The following is a 24,453-nucleotide window of genomic DNA, read 5'->3' as shown; positions in this document are numbered from 1 at the left end:
GGACTTGCTTTACACGCGAGCAGGACGTGCTTTACACGTGAGCTGGACTTGCTTTACACGCGAGCAGGACGTGCTTTACACGCGAGCTGGACGTGCTTTACACGCGAGCTGGACGTGCTTTACACGTGAGCTGGACGTGCTTTACACGCGAGCTGGACTTGCTTTACACGCGAGCTGGACTTGCTTTACACGCGAGCTGGACTTGCTTTACACGCGAGCTGGACTTGCTTTACACGCGAGCTGGACTTGCTTTACACGCGAGCTGGACTTGCTTTACACGCGAGCTAGACTTGCTTTGCACGCGAGCTGGACTTCCTTTGCACGCGAGCTGGACGTGCTTTACACGTGAGCTGGATTTGCTTTGCACGTGAGCTGGACGTGCTTTACACGCGAGCTGGACGTGCTTTACACGCGAGCTGGACTTGCTTTACACGCGAGCTGGACGTGCTTTACACGCGAGCTGGACGTGCTTTACACGCGAGCTGGACTTGCTTTACACGCGAGCAGGACGTGCTTTACATGCGAGCTGGACGTGCTTTACACGCGAGCTGGACTTGCTTTACACGCGAGCTGGACTTGCTTTACACGCGAGCTGGACTTGCTTTACACGCGAGCTGGACTTGCTTTACACGCGAGCTGGACTTGCTTTACACGCGAGCTGGACTTGCTTTACACGCGAGCTGGACTTGCTTTACACGCGAGCTGGACGTGCTTTACACGCGAGCTGGACGTGCTTTACACGCGAGCTGGACTTGCTTTACACGCGAGCTGGACTTGCTTTACACGCGAGCTGGACGTGCTTTACACGCGAGCTGGACGTGCTTTACACGCGAGCTGGACTTGCTTTACACGCGAGCTGGACGTGCTTTACACGCGAGCTGGACGTGCTTTACACGCGAGCTGGACTTGCTTTACACGCGAGCTGGACTTGCTTTACACGTGAGCTGGACGTGCTTTACACGCGAGCTGGACTTGCTTTACACGCGAGATGGACGTGCTTTACACGCGAGCTGGACGTGCTTTACACGCGAGTTGGACTTGCTTTACACGCGAGCTGGACGTGCTTTACACGCGAGCTGGACGTGCTTTACACGCGAGCTGGACTTGCTTTACACGCGAGCTGGACGTGCTTTACACGCGAGCTGGACGTGCTTTACACGCGAGCTGGACGTGCTTTACACGCGAGCTGGACTTGCTTTACACGCGAGCTGGACGTGCTTTACACGCGAGCTGGACGTGCTTTACACGCGAGCTGGACGTGCTTTACACGCGAGCTGGACGTGCTTTACACGCGAGCTGGACGTGCTTTACACGCGAGCTGGACTTGCTTTACACGCGAGCTGGACGTGCTTTACACGCGAGCTGGACGTGCTTTACACGCGAGCTGGACTTGCTTTACACGCCAGCTGGACTTGCTTTACACGCGAGCTGGACTTGCTTTACACGCGAGCTGGACGTGCTTTACACGCGAGCTGGACGTGCTTTACACGCGAGCTGGACTTGCTTTACACGCGAGCTGGACGTGCTTTACACGCGAGCTGGACGTGCTTTACACGTGAGCTGGACTTGCTTTACACGCGAGCTGGACTTGCTTTACACGCGAGCTGGACTTGCTTTACACGCGAGCTGGACGTGCTTTACACGCGAGCTGGGCTTGCTTTACACGCGAGCTGGGCTTGCTTTACACGTGAGCAGGACTTGCTTTACACGCGAGCTGGGCTTGCTTTACACGCGAGCTGGACGTGCTTTACACGCGAGCTGGACGTGCTTTACACGTGAGCTGGACTTGCTTTACACGCGAGCTGGACTTGCTTTACACGCGAGCTGGACTTGCTTTACAATGTTTGAACCTTCTTGGTTCTTCTTAGGGCAAAATCTTCACAGAAATCCATTTTCACTTTCTTTTATACCCGGCAGTACAAGCTTTACACACAGCACTCGCTAGCTGTAAACACACTCACTTCAGCAAAAGGCATTAGCTTTACACAGCAATCCTTTCATACGCGACGGGGCAAACTTTACACTCATCACTTGCTAGCTGTAAATTCACTTGATTCAGCAAAATAACATTTTTTTTTGGTTTTCTGCTTGAGTTCAGTGTCTTAACATATCTTCATCTACTGACCTCTGTGTGCTATTGCATCCATACTTCACACATTCTCCGTGTATGCTGTAAGCACAATTAGTCATACAGTGGGACAGACCTTGCTTGCTTTTCACTTCAGTTGGGCTGCCATTTTCAATCCCCGCATTTATCTTCAAACCCACAGTTTTCGCTGCTCAGTGCCTATTGGACTGCCCGCATTAAACTCCACCATATAGTGATGCCCCCAACACGTTGCAGTCTTTTGTCCCAATTTAAGGCCGGAAACACTGTATTTTCTATGCAGGGGTTTATTTACAGGGATTAAATCAAACAACAGGCCCACCGTCCCTTTAAGAAAACTAAATAATAAAATCAAAACCTATTCCCGTTAGCGAAACTAACTGACTTTTCTTGAGCCCTCTCTAAAGATCGCTAGCCAACTATACTGGTTCCCAGCTAAAACATGCCCTGGCATATGTAACAATCCACACAGTCTTTGCGCACAGCAATAACAAAGGGTTTTTGCTTATCTGTTTGTAAGTCCTCCGGGGCAGAAGTCACTGCTTCAGCACAGGACTTGCGTCCTTTCCTTCTTAGGGGGAACTCGGCCCCACCTGAGCCCAGAGAAACTCCTCTTTAGGTTCCTCTATAACCAGCTTCAGCACCTGGGGAGCACTCCTATCTCCCCCCCTTCTCTGGGGAAAACAGTCTCTCTCTCTCCATGGCATCTTTCAGTCTTTTAAAGCACTCCCTGACTATTCACTGAGGGAGTCCATCCTGATTAATTAGCCAGCAGGTGAACAGCTATTCCAGAGAGGATTAACTTTGGGTGCTGCAAAAGTTCTATAGCTGCCCTATTCAGCCCCTAGAGGACAGTGATGATATCACACCATGTACTATTTGTCATCATAACTGTCATGGAACAGAAATACCCCTGTCTGCCTTTTCTGTTCAGCCCCCCTCTCCCTTGGCAGTTCTGCCTGCTAGTTGTGCTTGGATGTCACTTTCCTTGCAGTTCTCTCCCAGTGCAGATGGAATGGATACTTTATGTAGCCCTTTTTCCTTCCAGTCTGTCATACCCCTGGTTGCTCTGGCAACATCTCCAGTCCTCCAGTTAATGGACTTTCCCATGTTCTCCCCTGTCTTTTGCTGACAGTTAGTGCAGTCTCACTCAACCTTTAGTGTGACCCTTGCCCCTCACTTCCTTTCCACCATAACCTCTGGATGAGTGAGCACCTTGCTGTAAACTCCTGTACTGGTAGGATTATCTTTTTCACCTGCCGTTAACTACCAAGCACACACAGAGAAACATTATCCCAACATCTACATCTCTACACAAGTACCTGTTTTTTTTTACCTGCTTTCCACAAATAAAGTAAAGAAACAGACTTGTTGTGCTTGGAAAAGAGGGCCGAGTTGACACTATCTGGGCTAAATCATCTACATATGACGCTGGCTTTCGGAATAATAACTCTATGCCAAGGACATACCTGAAAATGAGAGGTAACTCTCAATGTATTACTACTACCTGGTAACACATTTTATAAATAAATAAATAAAACGCCACAAATCTGCGGGATTGTGTTTGAAGACTTCTCTTTGATTGGGATTTTATGACTACGGTCACTAAGAAAGGACTGGAACCAGTGCAGCACCTTAATGCTCAACCCAACATCCGTATTAAGTCTGGTCAGTAAAACCGTATGATACATTGTGCCGCGTTCAGGTCGGGAAGTATCAGTGCAGCGGCGCCCCCTTTGTGTTGAGCAGGAAGTCAGTGACACCTATCGGAGGCGTCTCAGTGCTGAGCAGGAAGTCAGTGACAGCTATCGGGGGCGTCTCAGTGCTGAGCAGGAAGTCAGTGACACCTATCGGGGGTCGTCTCAGTGCTGAGCAGGAAGTCAATGACAGCTATCGGGGGCGTCTCACTGCTGAGCAGGAAGCCAGTGACATCTATCGGAGGCATCTCACTGCTGAGCAGGAAGTCAGTGACACCATCGGAGGCATCTTGGTGCTGAGCAGGAAGCCAGTGACACCTATCGGGGGCATCTCAGTGCTGAGCAGGAAGTCAGTGACACCTATCGGGGGCGTCTCAGTGCTGAGCAGGAAGTCAGTGACACCATCGGGGGCATCTTGGTGCTGAGCAGGAAGCCAGTGACACCTATCGGGGGCGTCTCACTGCTGAGCAGGAAGTCAGTGACAACTATCGGGGGCGTCATGGTGCTGAGCAGGAAGTCAGTGACACCTATCGGGGGCGTCTCAGTGCTGAGCAGGAAGTCAGTGACACCTATCGGGGGCGTCTCAGTGCTGAGCAGGAAGTCAGTGACACCTATCGGGGGCGTCTCAGTGCTGAGCAGGAAGTCAGTGACACCATCGGGGGCATCTCGGTGCTGAGCAGGAAGTCAGTGACACCTATCGGGCGTCTCAGTGCTGAGCAGGAAGTCAGTGACACCATCGGGGGCATCTTGGTGATGAACAGGAAGTCAGTGACACCTATCGGGGGCGTCTCAGTGCTGAGCAGGAAGTCAGTGACACCTATCAGCGGCATCTCAGTGCTGAGCAGGAAGTCAGTGACACCTATTGGGGGCGTCTCAGTGCTGAGCAGGAAGTCGGTGACACCATCGGGGGCATCTTGGTGCTGAGCAGGAAGTCAGTGACACCTATCAGCGGCATCTCAGTGCTAAGCAGGAAGTCAGTGACACCTATCGGGGCGTCTCAGTGCTGAGCAGGAAGTCAGTGACAGCTATCAGGGGCGTCCCATGGCTGAGCAGGAAGTCAGTGACAGCTATCGGGGGCGTCTCAATGCTGAGCAGGAAGTCAGTGACACCTATCGGGGGCGTCTCAGTGCTGAGCAGGAAGTCAGTGACACCATCGGGGGCATCTTGGTGCTGAGCAGGAAGTCAGTGACACCTATCGGGGCCGTCTCAGTGCTGAGCAGGAAGTCAGTGACACCTATCGGGGGCATCTTGGTGCTAAGCAGGAAGTCAGTGACACCTATCAGCGGCATCTCAGTGCTGAGCAGGAAGTCAGTGACAGCTATCGGGGGCGTCCCATGGCTTAGCAGGAAGTCAGTGACACCTATCGGGGGCGTCTCAGTGCTGAGCAGGAAGTCAGTGACAGCTATCGGGGGCGTCCCATGGCTGAGCAGGAAGTCAGTGACAGCTATCGGGGGCGTCTCAGTGCTGAGCAGGAAGTCAGTGACACCTATCGGGGCGTCTCAGTGCTGAGCAGGAAGTCAGTGACAGCTATCGGGGGCGTCCCATGGCTGAGCAGGAAGTCAGTGACAGCTATCGGGGGCGTCTCAGTGCTGAGCAGGAAGTCAGTGACACCTATCAGCGGCATCTCAGTGCTGAGCAGGAAGTCAGTGACACCTATCAGCGGCATCTCAGTGCTGAGCAGGAAGTCAGTGACACCTATCGGGGGCGTCTCAGGGCTGAGCAGGAAGTCAGTGACACCTATCGGGGGCATCTCAGGGCTGAGCAGGAAGTCAGTGACACCTATCGGGGGCGTCTCAGTGCTGAGCAGGAAGACAGTGACACCTATCGGGGGCGTCTCAGTGCTGAGCAGGAAGTCAGTGACACCTATCGGGGGCGTCTTGGTGCTGAGCAGGAAGTCAGTGACACCTATCGGGGGCGTCTCGGTGCTGAGCAGGAAGTCAGTGACACCTATCGGGGGCGTCTCAGTGCTGAGCAGGAAGTCAGTGACACCTATCGGGGCGTCTCATTGCTGAGCAGGAAGTAAGTGACACCTATCGGTGGCGTATCAGTGCTGAGCAGGAAGTCAGTGACACCTATCGGGGGCGTCTTGGTGCTGAGCAGGAAGTCAGTGACACCATCGGGGGCGTCTCAGGGCTGAGCAGGAAGCCAGTGACACCTATCGGGGCTTAAAGAAACTTGGTAATTAAAAGTAAAAATATATTCTAAAATATATTCTAAAATAGCTTAAAAATAGATTAGAAAATCCTTAAATAAAATCCTTAAATAAAATTTAAATGGAATTGTGTGGTTTTTTTGTGAACAGAAGCAGAATATGTGCTATATGTGGATGACTAACAGGGTGTGTTTATATAGCCTGTTGTTGGTCTGAGGTAAAAAGTGGATAATGGGGCTGGTTAGCAGAGTTTAATGTGCAGTCTTTCCTTCACGGAATGCTGCTAAAAACAATAGCTTTCTCACCCTCCTGGTGGGGGCAGTACGTGAGTTGCTTCTCTCCCGGGGGCCCAAATAGGAAGAAAAGGGCCGAACTCGGTGAGTGAGCAAAATAGAATTTATTAGGTACAGAAAACAAAGTCAAAATAACACTCATGGTACAGCTTTAAAACAGCCCAGCATCAGCCTGATCGTCCGGTGATATTCCTCTCACCAGTACAGCTCCCGTGGTCGCGTCCGACGGCGGGACCGGAAGAGGAGGTCTTACCGGATGTCAGCAGGCTGGCTGGGTCCTTCAATCAATGGGCTCCGGCAGGGAACAGTTCCGATCAGGCTGATGCTGGGCTGTTTTAAAGCTGTACCGTGAGTGTTATTTTGACTTTGTTTTCTGTACCTAATAAATTCTATTTTTGCTCACTCACCGAGTTCGGCCCTTTTCTTCCTATTTGGGCCCCCGGGAGAGAAGCAACTCACGTACTGCCTCCACCAGGAGGGTGAGAAAGCTATTGTTTTTAGCAGCATTCCGTGAAGGAAAGACTGCGCATTAAACTCTGCTAACCAGCCCCATTATCCCCCTTTTACCTCAGACCAACAACAGGCTATATAAACACACCCTGTTAGTCATCCACATATAGCACGTATTCTGCTTCTGTTCACAAAAAAAACACACAATTCCATTTAAATTTTATTTAAGGATTTTCTAATCTATTTTTTAAGCTATTTTAGAATATATTTTTTCATATATTTATATATTTTTACTTTTAATTACCAAGGTTCTTTAATTCCAAAGAGTTTTAAGCTATTTTAAAAATATATTTTTCATACATTTTTAATTCCAAAGTTCTTTTGGCCGTATTGTACCGTTCGATTACTAAAACACTAATACCGTGTTCCATATCTTCCTATCCTCTTATCTCTACGTTTGAGCAAAATCCCGTGCGCTGACCAACCCTCCACCTCCACTGCAACTACAAGAAGATTCCGGGCTTTATCTTCTCTACTGGTCCAGCTGCAGAAAACAACAAGGGCAAGTATACACTACCCTTTCTTTGGTTACACACTACCACACAGGCAACATCACAAGCCTATACAAATAGGGAGCGCCCCAACCTACTTTTCTTTTTGTCACACCTATCGGGGCGTCTCAGTGCTGAGCAGGAAGTCAGTGACACCTATTGGGGCATCTCAGTGCTGAGCAGGAAGTCAGTGACAGCTATCGGGGGCGTCCCAGGGCTGAGCAGGATGTCAGTGACACCTATCGGGGGCGTCTCAGTGCTGAGCAGGAAGCCAGTGACACCTATCGGGGGCGTCTCAGTGCTGAGCAGGAAGTCAGTGACACCTATCGGGGCGTCTCAGTGCTGAGCAGGAAGTCAGTGACAGCTATCGGGGGCATCCCAGGGCTGAGCAGGATGTCAGTGACACCTATCGGGGGCGTCCCAGGGCTGAGCAGGAAGTCAGTGACACCTATCGGGGGCGTCTCAGGGCTGAGCAGGAAGTCAGTGACACCTATCGGGGGCGTCCAGGGCTGAGCAGGAAGTCAGTGACACCTATAGGGGCGTCTCAGGGCTGAGCAGGAAGTCAGTGACACCTATCGGGGGCGTCTCAGAGCTGAGCAGGAAGTCAGTGACACCTATCGGGGGCGTCTCAGGAAGTCAGTGACACCATCGGGGGCGTCTCAGGGCTGAGCAGGAAGTCAGTGACACCTATCGGGGGCGTCTCAGGGCTGAGCAGGAAGTCAGTGACACCTATCGGGGGCGTCTCATGGCTGAGCAGGAAGTCAGTGACACCTATCGGGGGCGTCTCAGGGCAGAGCAGGAAGTCAGTGACACCTATCGGGGGCGTGTCAGGGCTGAGCAGGAAGTCAGTGACACCTATCGGGGGCGTCTCAGTGCTGAGCAGGAAGTCAGTGACACCTATCGGGGGCGTCTCATGGCTGAGCAGGAAGTCAGTGACACCTATCGGGGGCGTCTCAGGACTGAGCAGGAAGTCAGTGACACCTATCGGGGGCGTCTCAGGGCTGAGCAGGAAGTCAGTGACACCTATCGGGGCGTCTCAGTGCTGAGCAGGAAGTCAGTGACACCTATCGGGGGCGTCTCAGGGCTGAGCAGGAAGTCAGTGACACCTATCGGGGGCGTATCATGGCTGAGCAGGAAGTCAGTGACACCTATCGGGGGCGTCTCAGGAAGTCAGTGACACCTATCGGGGGCATCTCAGGGCTGAGCAGGAAGTCAGTGACACATATCGGGGGCGTCTCAGGGCTGAACAGGAAGTCAGTGACACCTATCGGGGCGTCTCAGTGCTGAGCAGGTAGTCAGTGACACGTATCGGGGGAGTCTCAGGGCTGCAATTTGTGGGAAATCGATTGCTCGGTGTCCAAAAGATTAAATCTGGTTAGGGGGATCACTAACTGTTTTAGAGCTAGTTTTTTTTATGATTTGGGCTAAAAAAGTGATATTAGAAACTGGTCGGTAGTTATCCGTGTTCAGCGGATGGAGGGAGGGTTTCCTTAATAGAAGCGATATTAGAAACTGGTCGGTAGTTATCCGTGTTCAGCGGAGGGAGGGAGGGTTTCCTTAATAGAAGCGATATTAGAAACTGGTCGGTAGTTATCCGTGTTCAGCGGATGGAGGGAGGGTTTCCTTAATAGAAGTGATATTAGAAACTGGTCGGTAGTTATCCGTGTTCAGCGGATGGAGGGAGGGTTTCCTTAATAGAAGCGATATTAGAAACTGGTCGGTAGTTATCCGTGTTCAGTGGATGGAGGGAGGGTTTCCTTAATAGAAGCGATATTAGAAACTGGTCGGTAGTTATCCGTGTTCAGTGGATGGAGGGAGGGTTTCCTTAATAGAAGTGATATTAGAAACTGGTCGGTAGTTATCCGTGTCAGCGGATGGAGGGAGGGTTTCCTTAATAGAAGCGATATTAGAAACTGGTCGGTAGTTATCCGAGTCAGTGGATGGAGGGAGGGTTTCCTTAATAGAAGCGATATTAGAAACTGGTCGGTAGTTATCCGTGTCAGCGGATGGAGGGAGGGTTTCCTTAATAGAAATAATATTAGAAACTGGACGGTAGGTATCCGTGTTCAGTGGAGGGAGGGTTTCCTTAATAGAAGCGATATTAGAAACTGGTCGGTAGTTATCCGTGTTCAGCGGATGGAGGGAGGGTTTCCTTAATAGAAGCGATATTAGAAACTGGTCGGTAGTTATCCGTGTCAGCGGATGGAGGGAGGGTTTCCTTAATAGAAGCGATATTAGAAACTGGTCGGTAGTTATCCGTGTTCAGCGGAGGGAGGGTTTCCTTAATAGAAGCGATATTAGAAACTGGTCGGTAGTTATCCGAGTCAGTGGATGGAGGGAGGGTTTCCTTAATAGAAGCGATATTAGAAACTGGTCGGTAGTTATCCGTGTCAGCGGATGGAGGGAGGGTTTCCTTAATAGAAGTGATATTAGAAACTGGTCGGTAGGTATCCGTGTTCAGCGGATGGAGGGTTTCCTTAATAGAAGCGATATTAGAAACTGGTCGGTAGTTATCCGTGTTCAGCGGAGGGAGGGTTTCCTTAATAGAAGCGATATTAGAAACTGGTCGGTAGTTATCCGTGTTCAGTGGATGGAGGGAGGGTTTCCTTAATAGAAGCGATATTAGAAACTGGTCGGTAGTTATTCGTGTTCAGTGGATGGAGGGAGGGTTTCCTTAATAGAAGCGATATTAGAAACTGGTCGGTAGTTATCCGTGTCAGTGGATGGAGGGAGGGTTTCCTTAATAGAAGCGATATTAGAAACTGGTCAGTAGTTATCCGTGTTCAGTGGATGGAGGGAGGGTTTCCTTAATAGAAGTGATATTAGAAACTGGTCGGTAGTTATCCGTGTCAGCGGATGGAGGGAGGGTTTCCTTAATAGAAGCGATATTAGAAACTGGTCGGTAGTTATCCGTGTTCAGCGGATGGAGGGAGGGTTTCCTTAATAGAAGCGATATTAGAAACTGGTCGGTAGTTATCCGTGTCAGCGGAGGGAGGGAGGGTTTCCTTAATAGAAGTGATATTACAAACTGGTCGGTAGTTATCCGTGTTCAGCGGATGGAGGGAGGGTTTCCTTAATAGAAGCGATATTAGAAACTGGTCGGTAGTTATCCGTGTCAGCGGATGGAGGGAGGGTTTCCTTAATAGAAGCGATATTAGAAAGTGGTCGGTAGTTATCCGTGTTCAGTGGATGGAGGGAGGGTTTCCTTAATAGAAGCGATATTAGAAACTGGTCGGTAGTTATCCGTGTTCAGTGGATGGAGGGAGGGTTTCCTTAATAGAAGCGATATTAGAAACTGGTCGGTAGTTATCCGTGTTCAGCGGAGGGAGGGTTTCCTTAATAGAAGTGATATTAGAAACTGGTCGGTAGTTATCCGTGTTCAGCGGATGGAGGGAGGGTTTCCTTAATAGAAGCGATATTAGAAACTGGTCGGTAGTTATCCGTGTTCAGCGGATGGAGGGAGGGTTTCCTTAATAGAAGCGATATTAGAAACTGGTCGGTAGTTATCCGTGTTCAGCGGATGGAGGGAGGGTTTCCTTAATAGAAGCGATATTAGAAACTGGTCGGTAGTTATCCGTGTTCAGCGGATGGAGGGAGGATTTCCTTAATAGAAGCGATATTAGAAACTGGTCGGTAGTTATCCGTGTTCAGCGGATGGAGGGAGGGTTTCCTTAATAGAAGTGATATTAGAAACTGGTCGGTAGTTATCCGTGTTCAGCGGATGGAGGGAGGGTTTCCTTAATAGAAGCGATATTAGAAACTGGTCGGTAGTTATCCTTGTTCAGCGGAGGGAGGGAGGGTTTCCTTAATAGAAGCGATATTAGAAACTGGTCGGTAGTTATCCGTGTTCAGCGGAGGGAGGGAGGGTTTCCTTAATAGAAGCGATATTAGAAACTGGTCGGTAGTTATCCGTGTCAGCGGATGGAGGGAGGGTTTCTTTAATAGAAGTGATATTAGAAACTGGTCGGTAGTTATCCGTGTCAGCGGAGGGAGGGTTTCCTTAATAGAAGCGATATTAGAAACTGGTCGGTAGTTATCCGTGTTCAGTGGATGGAGGGAGGGTTTCCTTAATAGAAGCGATATTAGAAACTGGTCGGCAGTTATCCGTGTTCAGCGGATGGAGGGAGGGTTTCCTTAATAGAAGCGATATTAGAAACTGGTCGGTAGTTATCCGTGTTCAGCGGATGGAGGGTTTCCTTAATAGAAGTGATATTAGAAACTGGTCGGTAGTTATCCGTGTCAGCGGATGGAGGGAGGGTTTCCTTAAAATAAGCGATATTAGAAACTGGTCGGTAGTTATCCGTGTTCAGCGGATGGAGGGAGGGTTTCCTTAATAGAAGCGATATTAGAAACTGGTCGGTAGTTATCCGTGTTCAGCGGATGGAGGGAGGGTTTCCTTAATAGAAGTGATATTAGAAACTGGTCGGTAGTTATCCGTGTTCAGCGGATGGAGGGAGGGTTTCCTTAATAGAAGCGATATTAGAAACTGGTCGGTAGTTATCCTTGTTCAGCGGAGGGAGGGAGGGTTTCCTTAATAGAAGCGATATTAGAAACTGGTCGGTAGTTATCCGTGTTCAGCGGAGGGAGGGAGGATTTCCTTAATAGAAGCGATATTAGATACTGGTCGGTAGTTATCCGTGTCAGCGGATGGAGGGAGGGTTTCTTTAATAGAAGTGATATTAGAAACTGGTCGGTAGTTATCCGTGTCAGCGGAGGGAGGGTTTCCTTAATAGAAGCGATATTAGAAACTGGTCGGTAGTTATCCGTGTTCAGTGGATGGAGGGAGGGTTTCCTTAATAGAAGCGATATTAGAAACTGGTCGGCAGTTATCCGTGTTCAGCGGATGGAGGGAGGGTTTCCTTAATAGAAGCGATATTAGAAACTGGTCGGTAGTTATCCGTGTTCAGCGGATGGAGGGTTTCCTTAATAGAAGTGATATTAGAAACTGGTCGGTAGTTATCCGTGTCAGCGGATGGAGGGAGGGTTTCCTTAATAGAAGTGATATTAGAAACTGGTCGGTAGTTATCCGTGTTCAGCGGATGGAGGGAGGGTTTCCTTAATAGAAGCGATATTAGAAACTGGTCGGTAGTTATCCGTGTTCAGCGGATGGAGGGAGGGTTTCCTTAATAGAAGCGATATTAGAAACTGGTCGGTAGTTATCCGTGTTCAGTGGATGGAGGGAGGGTTTCCTTAATAGAAGCGATATTAGAAACTGGTCGGTAGTTATTCGTGTTCAGTGGATGGAGGGTTTCCTTAATAGAAGCGATATTAGAAACTGGTCGGTAGTTATCCGTGTTCAGCGAATGGAGGGAGGGTTTCCTTAATAGAAGCGATATTAGAAACTGGTCGGTAGTTTTCCGTGTTCAGTGGATGGAGGGTTTCCTTAATAGAAGCGATATTAGAAACTGGTCGGTAGTTATCCGTGTCAGCGGATGGAGGGAGGGTTTCTTTAATAGAAGCGATATTAGAAACTGGTCGGTAGTTATCCGTGTTCAGTGGATGGAGGGAGGGTTTCCTTAATAGAAGCGATATTAGAAACTGGTCGGTAGTTTTCCGTGTTCAGCGGATGGAGGGAGGGTTTCCTTAATAGAAGCGATATTAGAAACTGGTCGGTAGTTATCCGTGTTCAGCGGAGGGAGGGAGGGTTTCCTTAATAGAAGCGATATTAGAAACTGGTCGGTAGTTATCCGTGTCAGCGGATGGAGGGAGGGTTTCTTTAATAGAAGTGATATTAGAAACTGGTCGGTAGTTATCCGTGTCAGCGGAGGGAGGGTTTCCTTAATAGAAGCGATATTAGAAACTGGTCGGTAGTTATCCGTGTTCAGTGGATGGAGGGAGGGTTTCCTTAATAGAAGCGATATTAGAAACTGGTCGGCAGTTATCCGTGTTCAGCGGATGGAGGGAGGGTTTCCTTAATAGAAGCGATATTAGAAACTGGTCGGTAGTTATCCGTGTTCAGCGGATGGAGGGTTTCCTTAATAGAAGTGATATTAGAAACTGGTCGGTAGTTATCCGTGTCAGCGGATGGAGGGAGGGTTTCCTTAAAATAAGCGATATTAGAAACTGGTCGGTAGTTATCCGTGTTCAGCGGATGGAGGGAGGGTTTCCTTAATAGAAGCGATATTAGAAACTGGTCGGTAGTTATCCGTGTTCAGCGGATGGAGGGAGGGTTTCCTTAATAGAAGTGATATTAGAAACTGGTCGGTAGTTATCCGTGTCAGCGGATGGAGGGAGGGTTTCCTTAATAGAAGTGATATTAGAAACTGGTCGGTAGTTATCCGTGTTCAGCGGATGGAGGGAGGGTTTCCTTAATAGAAGCGATATTAGAAACTGGTCGGTAGTTATCCGTGTTCAGCGGATGGAGGGAGGGTTTCCTTAATAGAAGCGATATTAGAAACTGGTCGGTAGTTATCCGTGTTCAGTGGATGGAGGGAGGGTTTCCTTAATAGAAGCGATATTAGAAACTGGTCGGTAGTTATTCGTGTTCAGTGGATGGAGGGTTTCCTTAATAGAAGCGATATTAGAAACTGGTCGGTAGTTATCCGTGTTCAGCGAATGGAGGGAGGGTTTCCTTAATAGAAGCGATATTAGAAACTGGTCGGTAGTTTTCCGTGTTCAGTGGATGGAGGGTTTCCTTAATAGAAGCGATATTAGAAACTGGTCGGTAGTTATCCGTGTCAGCGGATGGAGGGAGGGTTTCTTTAATAGAAGCGATATTAGAAACTGGTCGGTAGTTATCCATGTTCAGTGGATGGAGGGAGGGTTTCCTTAATAGAAGCGATATTAGAAACTGGTCGGTAGTTTTCCGTGTTCAGCGGATGGAGGGAGGGTTTCCTTAATAGAAGCGATATTAGAAACTGGTCGGTAGTTATCCGTGTTCAGTGGATGGAGGGAGGGTTTCCTTAATAGAAGCGATATTAGAAACTGGTCGGTAGTTTTCCGTGTTCAGTGGATGGAGGGAGGGATTCCTTAATAGAAGCGATATTAGAAACTGGTCGGTAGTTATCCGTGTTCAGCGGATGGAGGGAGGGTTTCCTTAATAGAAGCGATATTAGAAACTGGTCGGTAGTTATCCGTGTTCAGCGGATGGAGGGTTTCCTTAATAGAAGCGATATTAGAAACTGGTCGGTAGTTTTCCGTGTTCAGTGGATGGAGGGAGGGTTTCTTTAATAGAAGCGATATTAGAAACTGGTCGGTAGTTATCCGTGTCAGCGGAAGAAGGGAGGGTTTCCTTAATAGAAGCGATATTAGAAACTGGTCGGTAGTTATCCGTGTCAGCGGAGGGAGGGAGGGTTTCCTTAATAGAAGCGATATTAGAAACTGGTCGGTAGTTATCCGTGTCAGCGGAGGGAGGGTTTCCTTAATAGAAGCGATATTAGAAACTGGTCGGTAGTTATCCGTGTCAGCGGATGGAGGGAGGGTTTCCTTAATAGAAGCGATATTAGAAACTGGTCGGTAGTTTTCCGTGTTCAGTGGATGGAGGGAGGGTTTCCTTAATAGAAGCGATATTAGAAACTGGTCGGTAGTTATCCGTGTTCAGTGGATGGAGGGAGGGTTTCCTTAATAGAAGTGATATTAGAAACTGATCGGTAGTTATCCGTGTTCAGTGGATGGAGGGAGGGTTTCCTTAATAGAAGCGATATTAGAAACTGGTCGGTAGTTATCCGTGTTCAGCGGATGGAGGGTTTCCTTAATAGAAGCGATATTAGAAACTGGTCGGTAGTTTTCCGTGTTCAGTGGATGGAGGGAGGGTTTCCTTAATAGAAGTGATATTAGAAACTGATCGGTAGTTATCCGTGTCAGTGGATGGAGGGAGGGTTTCCTTAATAGAAGCGATATTAGAAACTGGTCGGTAGTTATCCGTGTTCAGTGGATGGAGGGAGGGTTTCCTTAATAGAAGAGATATTAGAAACTGGTCGGTAGTTATCCGTGTTCAGCGGATGGAGGGAGGGTTTCCTTAATAGAAGCGATATTAGAAACTGGTCGGTAGTTATCCGTGTTCAGCGGATGGAGGGAGGGTTTCCTTATTAGAAGCGATATTAGAAACTGATCGGTAGTTATCCGTGTCAGTGGATGGAGGGAGGGTTTCCTTAATAGAAGCGATATTAGAAACTGGTCGGTAGTTATCCGTGTCAGTGGATGGAGGGAGGGTTTTCTTAATAGAAGAGATTTTAGAAACTGGTCGGTAGTTATCCGTGTTCAGCGGATGGAGGGAGGGTTTCCTTAATAGAAGCGATATTAGAAACTGGTCGGTAGTTATCCGTGTTCAGCGGATGGAGGGAGGGTTTCCTTATTAGAAGCGATATTAGAAACTGGTCGGTAGTTATCCGTGTTCAGTGGATGGAGGGAGGGAGGGTTTCTTTAATAGAAGTGATATTAGATACTGGTCGGTAGTTATCCGTGTTCAGCGGATGGAGGGAGGGTTTCCTTAATAGAAGCGATATTAGAAACTGGTCGATAGGTTTCCGTGTCAGCGGATGGAGGGAGGGTTTCCTTAATAGAAGTGATATTAGAAACTGGTCGGTAGTTATCCGTGTCAGCGGATGGAGGGAGGGTTTCCTTAATAGAAGTGATATTACAAACTGGTCGGTAGTTATCCGTGTCAGCGGATGGAGGGAGGGTTTCCTTAATAGAAGCGATATTAGAAACTGGTCGGGAGTTATCCGTGTCAGCGAATGGAGGGAGGGTTTCCTTAATAGAAGTGATATTAGAAACTGGTCGGTAGTTATCCGTGTTCAGTGGAGGGAGGGAGGGTTTCCTTAATAGAAGTGATATTAGAAACTGGTCGGTAGTTATCCGTGTCAGCGGAGGGAGGGAGGGTTTCCTTAATAGAAGCGATATTAGAAACTGGTCGGTAGTTATCCGTGTTCAGTGGAGGGAGGGTTTCCTTAATAGAAGCGATATTAGAAACTGGTCGGTAGTTATCCGTGTCAGCGGATGGAGGGAGGGTTTCTTTAATAGAAGCGATATTAGAAACTGGTCGGTAGTTATTCGTGTTCAGCGGATGGAGGGAGGGTTTCCTTAATAGAAGCGATATTAGAAACTGGTCGGTAGTTATCCGTGTACAGCGGATGGAGGGAGGGTTTCCTTAATAGAAGCGATATTAGAAACTGGTCGGTAGTTATCCGTGTCAGTGGATGGAGGGAGGGTTTCCTTAATAGAAGCGATATTAGAAACTGGTCGGTAGTTATCCGTGTTCAGTGGATGGAGGGAGGGTTTCCTTAATAGAAGCGATATTAGAAACTGGTCGGTAGTTATTCGTGTTCAGCGGATGGAGGGAGGGTTTCCTTAATAGAAGCGATATTAGAAACTGGTCGGTAGTTATCCGTGTTCAGTGGATGGAGGGAGGGTTTCCTTAATAGAAGCGATATTAGAAACTGGTCGGTAGTTATTCGTGTTCAGCGGATGGAGGGAGGGTTTCCTTAATAGAAGTGATATTAGAAACTGGTCGGTAGTTATTCGTGTTCAGTGGATGGAGGGAGGGTTTCCTTAATAGAAGCGATATTAGAAACTGGTCGGTAGTTATCCGTGTTCAGTGGATGGAGGGAGGGTTTCCTTAATAGAAGCGATATTAGAAACTGGTCGGTAGTTATCCGTGTTCAGTGGAGGGAGGGTTTCCTTAATAGAAGCGATATTAGAAACTGGTCGGTAGTTATCCGTGTTCAGTGGATGGAGGGAGGGTTTCCTTAATAGAAGCGATATTAGAAACTGGTCGGTAGTTATCCGTGTTCAGTGGAGGGAGGGTTTCCTTAATAGAAGCGATATTAGAAACTGGTCGGTAGTTATCCGTGTTCAGCGGATGGAGGGAGGGTTTCCTTAATAGAAGCGATATTAGAAACTGGTCGGTAGTTATCCGTGTCAGTGGATGGAGGGAGGGTTTCCTTAATAGAAGCGATATTAGAAACTGGTCGGTAGTTATCCGTGTTCAGTGGATGGAGGGAGGGTTTCCTTAATAGAAGTGATATTAGAAACTGGTCGGTAGTTATCCGTGTCAGCGGATGGAGGGAGGGTTTCCTTAATAGAAGCGATATTAGAAACTGGTCGATAGTTATCCGTGTTCAGCGGATGGAGGGAGGGTTTCCTTAATAGAAGCGATATTAGAAACTGGTCGGTAGTTATCCGTGTTCAGCGGATGGAGGGAGGGTTTCCTTAAAATAAGCGATATTAGAAACTGGTCGGTAGTTATCCGTGTTCAGCGGATGGGGGGAGGGTTTCCTTAATAGAAGCGATATTAGAAACTGGTCGGTAGTTATCCGTGTTCAGCGGATGGAGGGAGGGTTTCCTTAATAGAAGCGATATTAGAAACTGGTCGGTAGTTATCCGTGTCAGCGGAGGGAGGGAGGGTTTCCTTAATAGAAGTGATATTAGAAACTGGTCGGTAGTTATCCGTGTTCAGCGGATGGAGGGTTTCCTTAATAGAAGTGATATTAGAAACTGGTCGGTAGTTATCCGTGTCAGCGGATGGAGGGAGGGTTTCCTTAAAATAAGCGATATTAGAAACTGGTCGGTAGTTATCCGTGTTCAGCGGATGGAGGGAGGGTTTCCTTAATAGAAGCGATATTAGAAACTGGTCGGTAGTTATCCGTGTTCAGCGGATGGAGGGAGGGTTTCCTTAATAGAAGTGATATTAGAAACTGGTCGGTAGTTATCCGTGTCAGCGGATGGAGGGAGGGTTTCCTTAATAGAAGTGATATTAGAAACTGGTCGGTAGTTATCCGTGTTCAGCGGATGGAGGGAGGGTTTCCTTAATAGAAGCGATATTAGAAACTGGTCGGTAGTTATCCGTGTTCAGCGGATGGAGGGAGGGTTTCCTTAATAGAAGCGATATTAGAAACTGGTCGGTAGTTATCCGTGTCAGTGGATGGAGGGAGGGTTTCCGTAATAGAAGCGATATTAGAAACTGGTCGGTAGTTATCCGTGTTCAGTGGATGGAGGGAGGGTTTCCTTAATAGAAGTGATATTAGAAACTGGTCGGTAGTTATCCGTGTCAGCGGATGGAGGGAGGGTTTCCTTAATAGAAGCAATATTAGAAACTGGTCGGTAGTTATCCGTGTTCAGCGGATGGAGGGAGGGTTTCCTTAATAGAAGCGATATTAGAAACTGGTCGGTAGTTATCCGTGTCAGCGGAGGGAGGGAGGGTTTCCTTAATAGAAGTGATATTACAAACTGGTCGGTAGTTATCCGTGTTCAGCGGATGGAGGGAGGGTTTCCTTAATAGAAGCGATATTAGAAACTGGTCGGTAGTTATCCGTGTCAGCGGATGGAGGGAGGGTTTCCTTAATAGAAGCGATATTAGAAAGTGGTCGGTAGTTATCCGTGTTCAGTGGATGGAGGGAGGGTTTCCTTAATAGAAGCGATATTAGAAACTGGTCGGTAGTTATCCGTGTTCAGTGGATGGAGGGAGGGTTTCCTTAATAGAAGCGATATTAGAAACTGGTCGGTAGTTATCCGTGTTCAGCGGAGGGAGGGTTTCCTTAATAGAAGTGATATTAGAAACTGGTCGGTAGTTATCCGTGTTCAGCGGATGGAGGGAGGGTTTCCTTAATAGAAGCGATATTAGAAACTGGTCGGTAGTTATCCGTGTCAGCGGATGGAGGGAGGGTTTCCTTAATAGAAGTGATATTAGAAACTGGTCGGTAGTTATCCGTGTCAGCGGATGGAGGGAGGGTTTCCTTAATAGAAGTGATATTAGAAACTGGTCGGTAGTTATCCGTGTTCAGCGGATGGAGGGAGGGTTTCCTTAATAGAAGCGATATTAGAAACTGGTCGGTAGTTATCCGTGTTCAGCGGATGGAGGGAGGGTTTCCTTAATAGAAGCGATATTAGAAACTGGTCGGTAGTTATCCGTGTCAGTGGATGGAGGGAGGGTTTCCTTAATAGAAGCGATATTAGAAACTGGTCGGTAGTTATCCGTGTTCAGTGGATGGAGGGAGGGTTTCCTTAATAGAAGCGATATTAGAAACTGGTCGGTAGTTATCCGTGTCAGCGGATGGAGGGAGGGTTTCCTTAATAGAAGCGATATTAGAAACTGGTCGGTAGTTATCTGTGTTCAGCGGATGGAGGGAGGGTTTCCTTAATAGAAGCGATATTAGAAACTGGTCGGTAGTTATCCGTGTCAGCGGAGGGAGGGAGGGTTTCCTTAATAGAAGTGATATTACAAACTGGTCGGTAGTTATCCGTGTTCAGCGGATGGAGGGAGGGTTTCCTTAATAGAAGCGATATTAGAAACTGGTCGGTAGTTATCCGTGTCAGCGGATGGAGGGAGGGTTTCCTTAATAGAAGCGATATTAGAAAGTGGTCGGTAGTTATCCGTGTTCAGTGGATGGAGGGAGGGTTTCCTTAATAGAAGCGATATTAGAAACTGGTCGGTAGTTATCCGTGTTCAGTGGATGGAGGGAGGGTTTCCTTAATAGAAGCGATATTAGAAACTGGTCGGTAGTTATCCGTGTTCAGCGGAGGGAGGGTTTCCTTAATAGAAGTGATATTAGAAACTGGTCGGTAGTTATCCGTGTTCAGCGGATGGAGGGAGGGTTTCCTTAATAGAAGCGATATTAGAAACTGGTCGGTAGTTATCCGTGTTCAGCGGAGGGAGGGAGGGTTTCCTTAATAGAAGTGATATTAGAAACTGGTCGGTAGTTATCCGTGTTCAGCGGATGGAGGGAGGGTTTCCTTAATAGAAGCGATATTAGAAACTGGTCGGTAGTTATCCGTGTCAGCGGATGGAGGGAGGGTTTCCTTAATAGAAGCGATATTAGAAACTGGTCGGTAGTTATCCGTGTCAGCGGATGGAGGGAGGGTTTCTTTAATAGAAGCGATATTAGAAACTCGTCGGTAGTTATCCGTGTTCAGCGGATGGAGGGAGGGTTTCCTTAATAGAAGTGATATTAGAAACTGGTCGGTAGTTATCCGTGTTCAGCGGATGGAGGGTTTCCTTAATAGAAGCGATATTAGAAACTGGTCGGTAGTTATCCGTGTTCAGCGGAGGGAGGGTTTCCTTAATAGAAGCGATATTAGAAACTGGTCGGTAGTTATCCGTGTCAGCGGAGGGAGGGTTTCCTTAATAGAAGCGATATTAGAAACTGGTCGGTAGTTATCCGTGTCAGTGGATGGAGGGAGGGTTTCCTTAATATAAGCGATATTAGAAACTGGTCGGTAGTTATCCGTGTCAGCGGAGGGAGGGTTTCCTTAATAGAAGTGATATTAGAAACTGGTCGGTAGTTATCCGTGTCAGCGGATGGAGGGAGGGTTTCCTTAATAGAAGCGATATTAGAAACTGGTCGGTAGTTATCCGTGTTCAGCGGAGGGAGGGAGGGTTTCCTTAATAGAAGCGAAATGAACGCTTCCTTTAGTGAGGTTGGTAAGAAGCCTGAAGACAATGAGAGATTTACAATTTGGAGAATGAAAGGGGCCAGATATAACACGGCTTGCTTCATTAGCCAGGCCGGACAAGGGCCACCGGGACAGCCAGCTGGTTTGGTCCCTCTGATGGTGAGAAGGCGCTCGTCAGTAGAGATAGATTGGAAGATGCTCCGCCCATTGTAGCCGGTTTGGCTGTGGAAATATCAGGTTTGAGATGCAATTTGCTTCCGAATGTTTGAGACTCGCAGGAGAAAGCCCGTTATAGTATGTTATAGTACTATAGTATAGTATATATATAGTATATAGTATATACTACGTTATAGTATGTTATAGTATAGTATAAGTATATTATATACTACGTTATAGTATGTTATAGTATAGTATAAGTATATTATATACTACGTTATAGTATGTGGTGGAGTTTCTGCAGGACTTGAGGTTCTGTTTAAATCGGGCCGGCCCCGGCAAAGAGTCGGCCACTTTGAATAGTTCCTGCAAATTGTTACTGGAATTTTTAATCTGTTTAGTAAAATAAATGTTTTTCGGCCTCTAGAGGAGCTTTGAAATTATTCTTCAAAACAATAGCGCAGCAGCCTTGTTTATAGTGAGGGGTGAGTGTTATAGTGAGGGGTGAGTGTTAGGGGTGAGTGTTAGGGTGAGGGGTGAGTGTTGGGTTGAAAGGTGAGTGTTAGGGTGAGAGGTGAGTGTTAGGGTGAGGGGTGAGTGTTAGGGGTGAGTGTTAGGGTGAGGGGTGAGTGTTATACAGTAGTGTCAAAATAAGGAGGTGAGGACTGCTGGGATAGGGTGCCCTGGGGTGATAAATATACACAAGTCTCGTTTGGTTTTATTCAAGGGGTCCAATTATGGTGTCCTAAGGGAGGACGGAACCCGCAACCCACAGCACATACACAAAGTGGGAATAGAGGGGACAAGGACACGCACACACACACACACATCACATATACATACACTGTGGGAATAGAGGACACACACACACACACAGTGGGAATAGAGGACACACACACACACAGTGGGAATAGAGGGGACACACACAGTACTGTACCTCAGAAATGATTGGATGGGCCACAGCATCCGGTTTAATTACAGCTAAAGTGAGCTGAAGCGCGCGAGCGCGTCGCATGGAGGACATCACCGCACCTGTGTGACACAAACTATCACATATACACACGTCGCAGCGAGGACATCACCGCACCTGTCTGACACACACACTATCACATATACACACGTCACAGCGAGGGCATCACCGCACCTGTGTGACACACACACTATCACATATACACACGTCACAGCGAGGACATCACCGCACCTGTGTGACACACACACACTATCACATATACACACACACATCACAGTGAGGGCATCACCACACCTGTGTGACACACACAGTATCACATACACACGTCGCAGCGAGGACATCACCACACCTGTGTGACACACACACACTATCACATATACACACGTCACAGTGAGGACATCACCACACCTGTGTGACACACACACTATCACATATACACACGTCACAGCGAGGACACACTATCACATATACACACGTCACAGTGAGGACGTCACCGCACCTGTGTGACACACACTATCACATATACACATGTCACAGCGAGGATATCACCGCACCTGTGTGACACACACTATCACATATACACGTCACAGCGAGGATATCACCGCACCTGTGTGACACACACTATCACATATACACACGTCACAGCGAGGACGTCACCGCACCTGTGTGACACACACTATCACATATACACATGTCACAGCGAGGATATCACCGCACCTGTGTGACACACTAACACATATACACACACATCACAGCGAGGACATCACCACACCTGTGTGACACACACACACTATCACATATACACACGTCACAGCGAGGACATCACCACACCTGTGTGACACACACACACACACTATCACATACACACACGGCACAGCGAGGACATCACCCCACCTGTGTGACACACACACTAACACATATACACACACGTCACAGCGAGGACATCACCACACCTGTGTGACACACACACTAACACATATACACGTCACAGCGAGGACATCACCACACCTGTGTGACGCACACACTATCACACACACACACGTCACAGCGAGGGCATCACCACACCTGTGTGACGCACACACTATCACACACACACACGTCACAGCGAGGGCATCACCACACCTGTGTGACACACACACACACACACTATCACATATACACACGTCACAGCGAGGACATCACCACACCTGTGTGACGCACACACACTATCACCACACTGCGGCCATGTTTGAAGTAGCCAGGTAAAACCGTATTTGAATTGTCTGTCTTCAAATCATCCCTTGAAGTGTCTTAATTCAATTCAGCTTTCACACTTGGGCAAGGCAACACCCTGCTTAGAAAAACCACCTGCTTTCACGTCCCTCACATGTGCTAATGAAGTTGCTTGGGCCAGTCAGGTGACTTTTTAGAAGTATATACAGTAAGTAAGCGCACAGCCGCCAGGTTAAAGTAGAATGTTAGTGCTGAAGTTTAAAAGGAAGTGACCAAGTGGTCACACCCGCTGGCCCTGATTCCTGCATTTGATCACCGCTGGAAAGGAGGATATTATCTATCCCAGACTGCACATCTCAGCACTTAACTATTGCTGCCACGCCACCGCTACTGAACCGCTACTATTCATACACGTCACAGCGAGGACATCCCCGCACCTGTGTGACACACACACTATCACATATACACACACACGTCACAGTGAGGACATCACCTGTGTAGTGACACACTCACAGAGGCAGTGTCACACTCACAGCGACAGACTCAGTGTCACACTCACAGTGAAAGACTCACAGTCACACTCACAGTGACAGACAAAACTCTGAAGTGAGGAGTGCCCACCTAGAGAAACTAACTGCTGTTATCCAGAACTTTAATAATATAGAGGAGAACCAAAAAATAGCGATCCTCCTGGGAGAAGATGAAACCCGCGCAGAACTGGCTGCACACTATATCAGCACCTGCCACGGGCTGAGAGACGTCCACTAACCCCCACACCCCTGCACGAAACTGTTACCCATATACCCTGCAATCATTATACCCTATCCCTAGTATTCGTGTAATTATTGTCCCCAACCCCCTATTATTCACGCTTTGGCAATACTGAAATGTTCTTTCGTCATGCCAATAAAGCTGATTTGATTTCATTTGATTGACAGTGTCGCACTCACACACTGTCACAGTGCCAGACTCGGTGATACACTCACAGTGGCAGATTCAGTGACACACTCAGTGTCCCACTCACAGTGACAGACTCAGTGAAACACTGTTACACTCATAGTGACACTCACTCAGTGACACTCACGCTGTCACAGTCACACACTCAGTGTCAGACTCAAAGTGAAAGACTCAGTCACACTCACAGTGACAGACTCAATGGCACACTCACAGTGACAGACTCAATGGCACACTCACAGTGACAGACTCAATGTCACACTCAGTGACAGACTCAATGTCACACTCACAGTGACAGACTCAATGTCACAGTCTCAATGTCACACTCAGTGACACACAGTGCCACACTCACAGCGACAGACACAGTGCCACACTCACAGCGACAGACACAGTGCCACACTCACAGTGACAGACAGTGTCACACTCAGTGACACACAGACTCAGTGACAGACTCACAGTGACAGACTCGCAGTGACGCAGTGCCAGATTCAGTGACACACTCACAGGCTCAGTGTCACACTCACAGACTAAGTGTCACACTCACAGTGACAGACACAGTGTCACACTCAGTGACACACAGAC

The 24,453-nt window shown here is 48.0% G+C and overlaps 1 protein-coding gene across 2 annotated transcripts in view; it reads right to left on the bottom strand.

The window, feature by feature from the left end:
• Window positions 1-24,453, bottom strand: part of LOC142494789 (nucleoside diphosphate kinase 6-like) — a 45,651-nt gene that overhangs the window by 20,834 nt on the left and 364 nt on the right. Inside the window, exon 2 of one of the 2 annotated variants that reach the window (XM_075599248.1) lies at window positions 21,673-21,767. In XM_075599248.1, coding sequence (XP_075455363.1) covers window positions 21,673-21,759 — 87 coding nt within the window. In that variant the 5' untranslated portion in view covers window positions 21,760-21,767. Of the gene's footprint in view, window positions 1-21,672; window positions 21,768-24,453 lie in introns of those variants that run through there. The other variant, XM_075599249.1, reaches the window with a different exon arrangement.

The sequence above is a fragment of the Ascaphus truei genome, chromosome 5, assembly GCF_040206685.1.
Source record: "Ascaphus truei isolate aAscTru1 chromosome 5, aAscTru1.hap1, whole genome shotgun sequence".
NCBI classification, from domain to species: Eukaryota; Metazoa; Chordata; class Amphibia; order Anura; family Ascaphidae; genus Ascaphus; species Ascaphus truei.
This window is presented reverse-complemented; position numbering and strand designations above follow the sequence as displayed.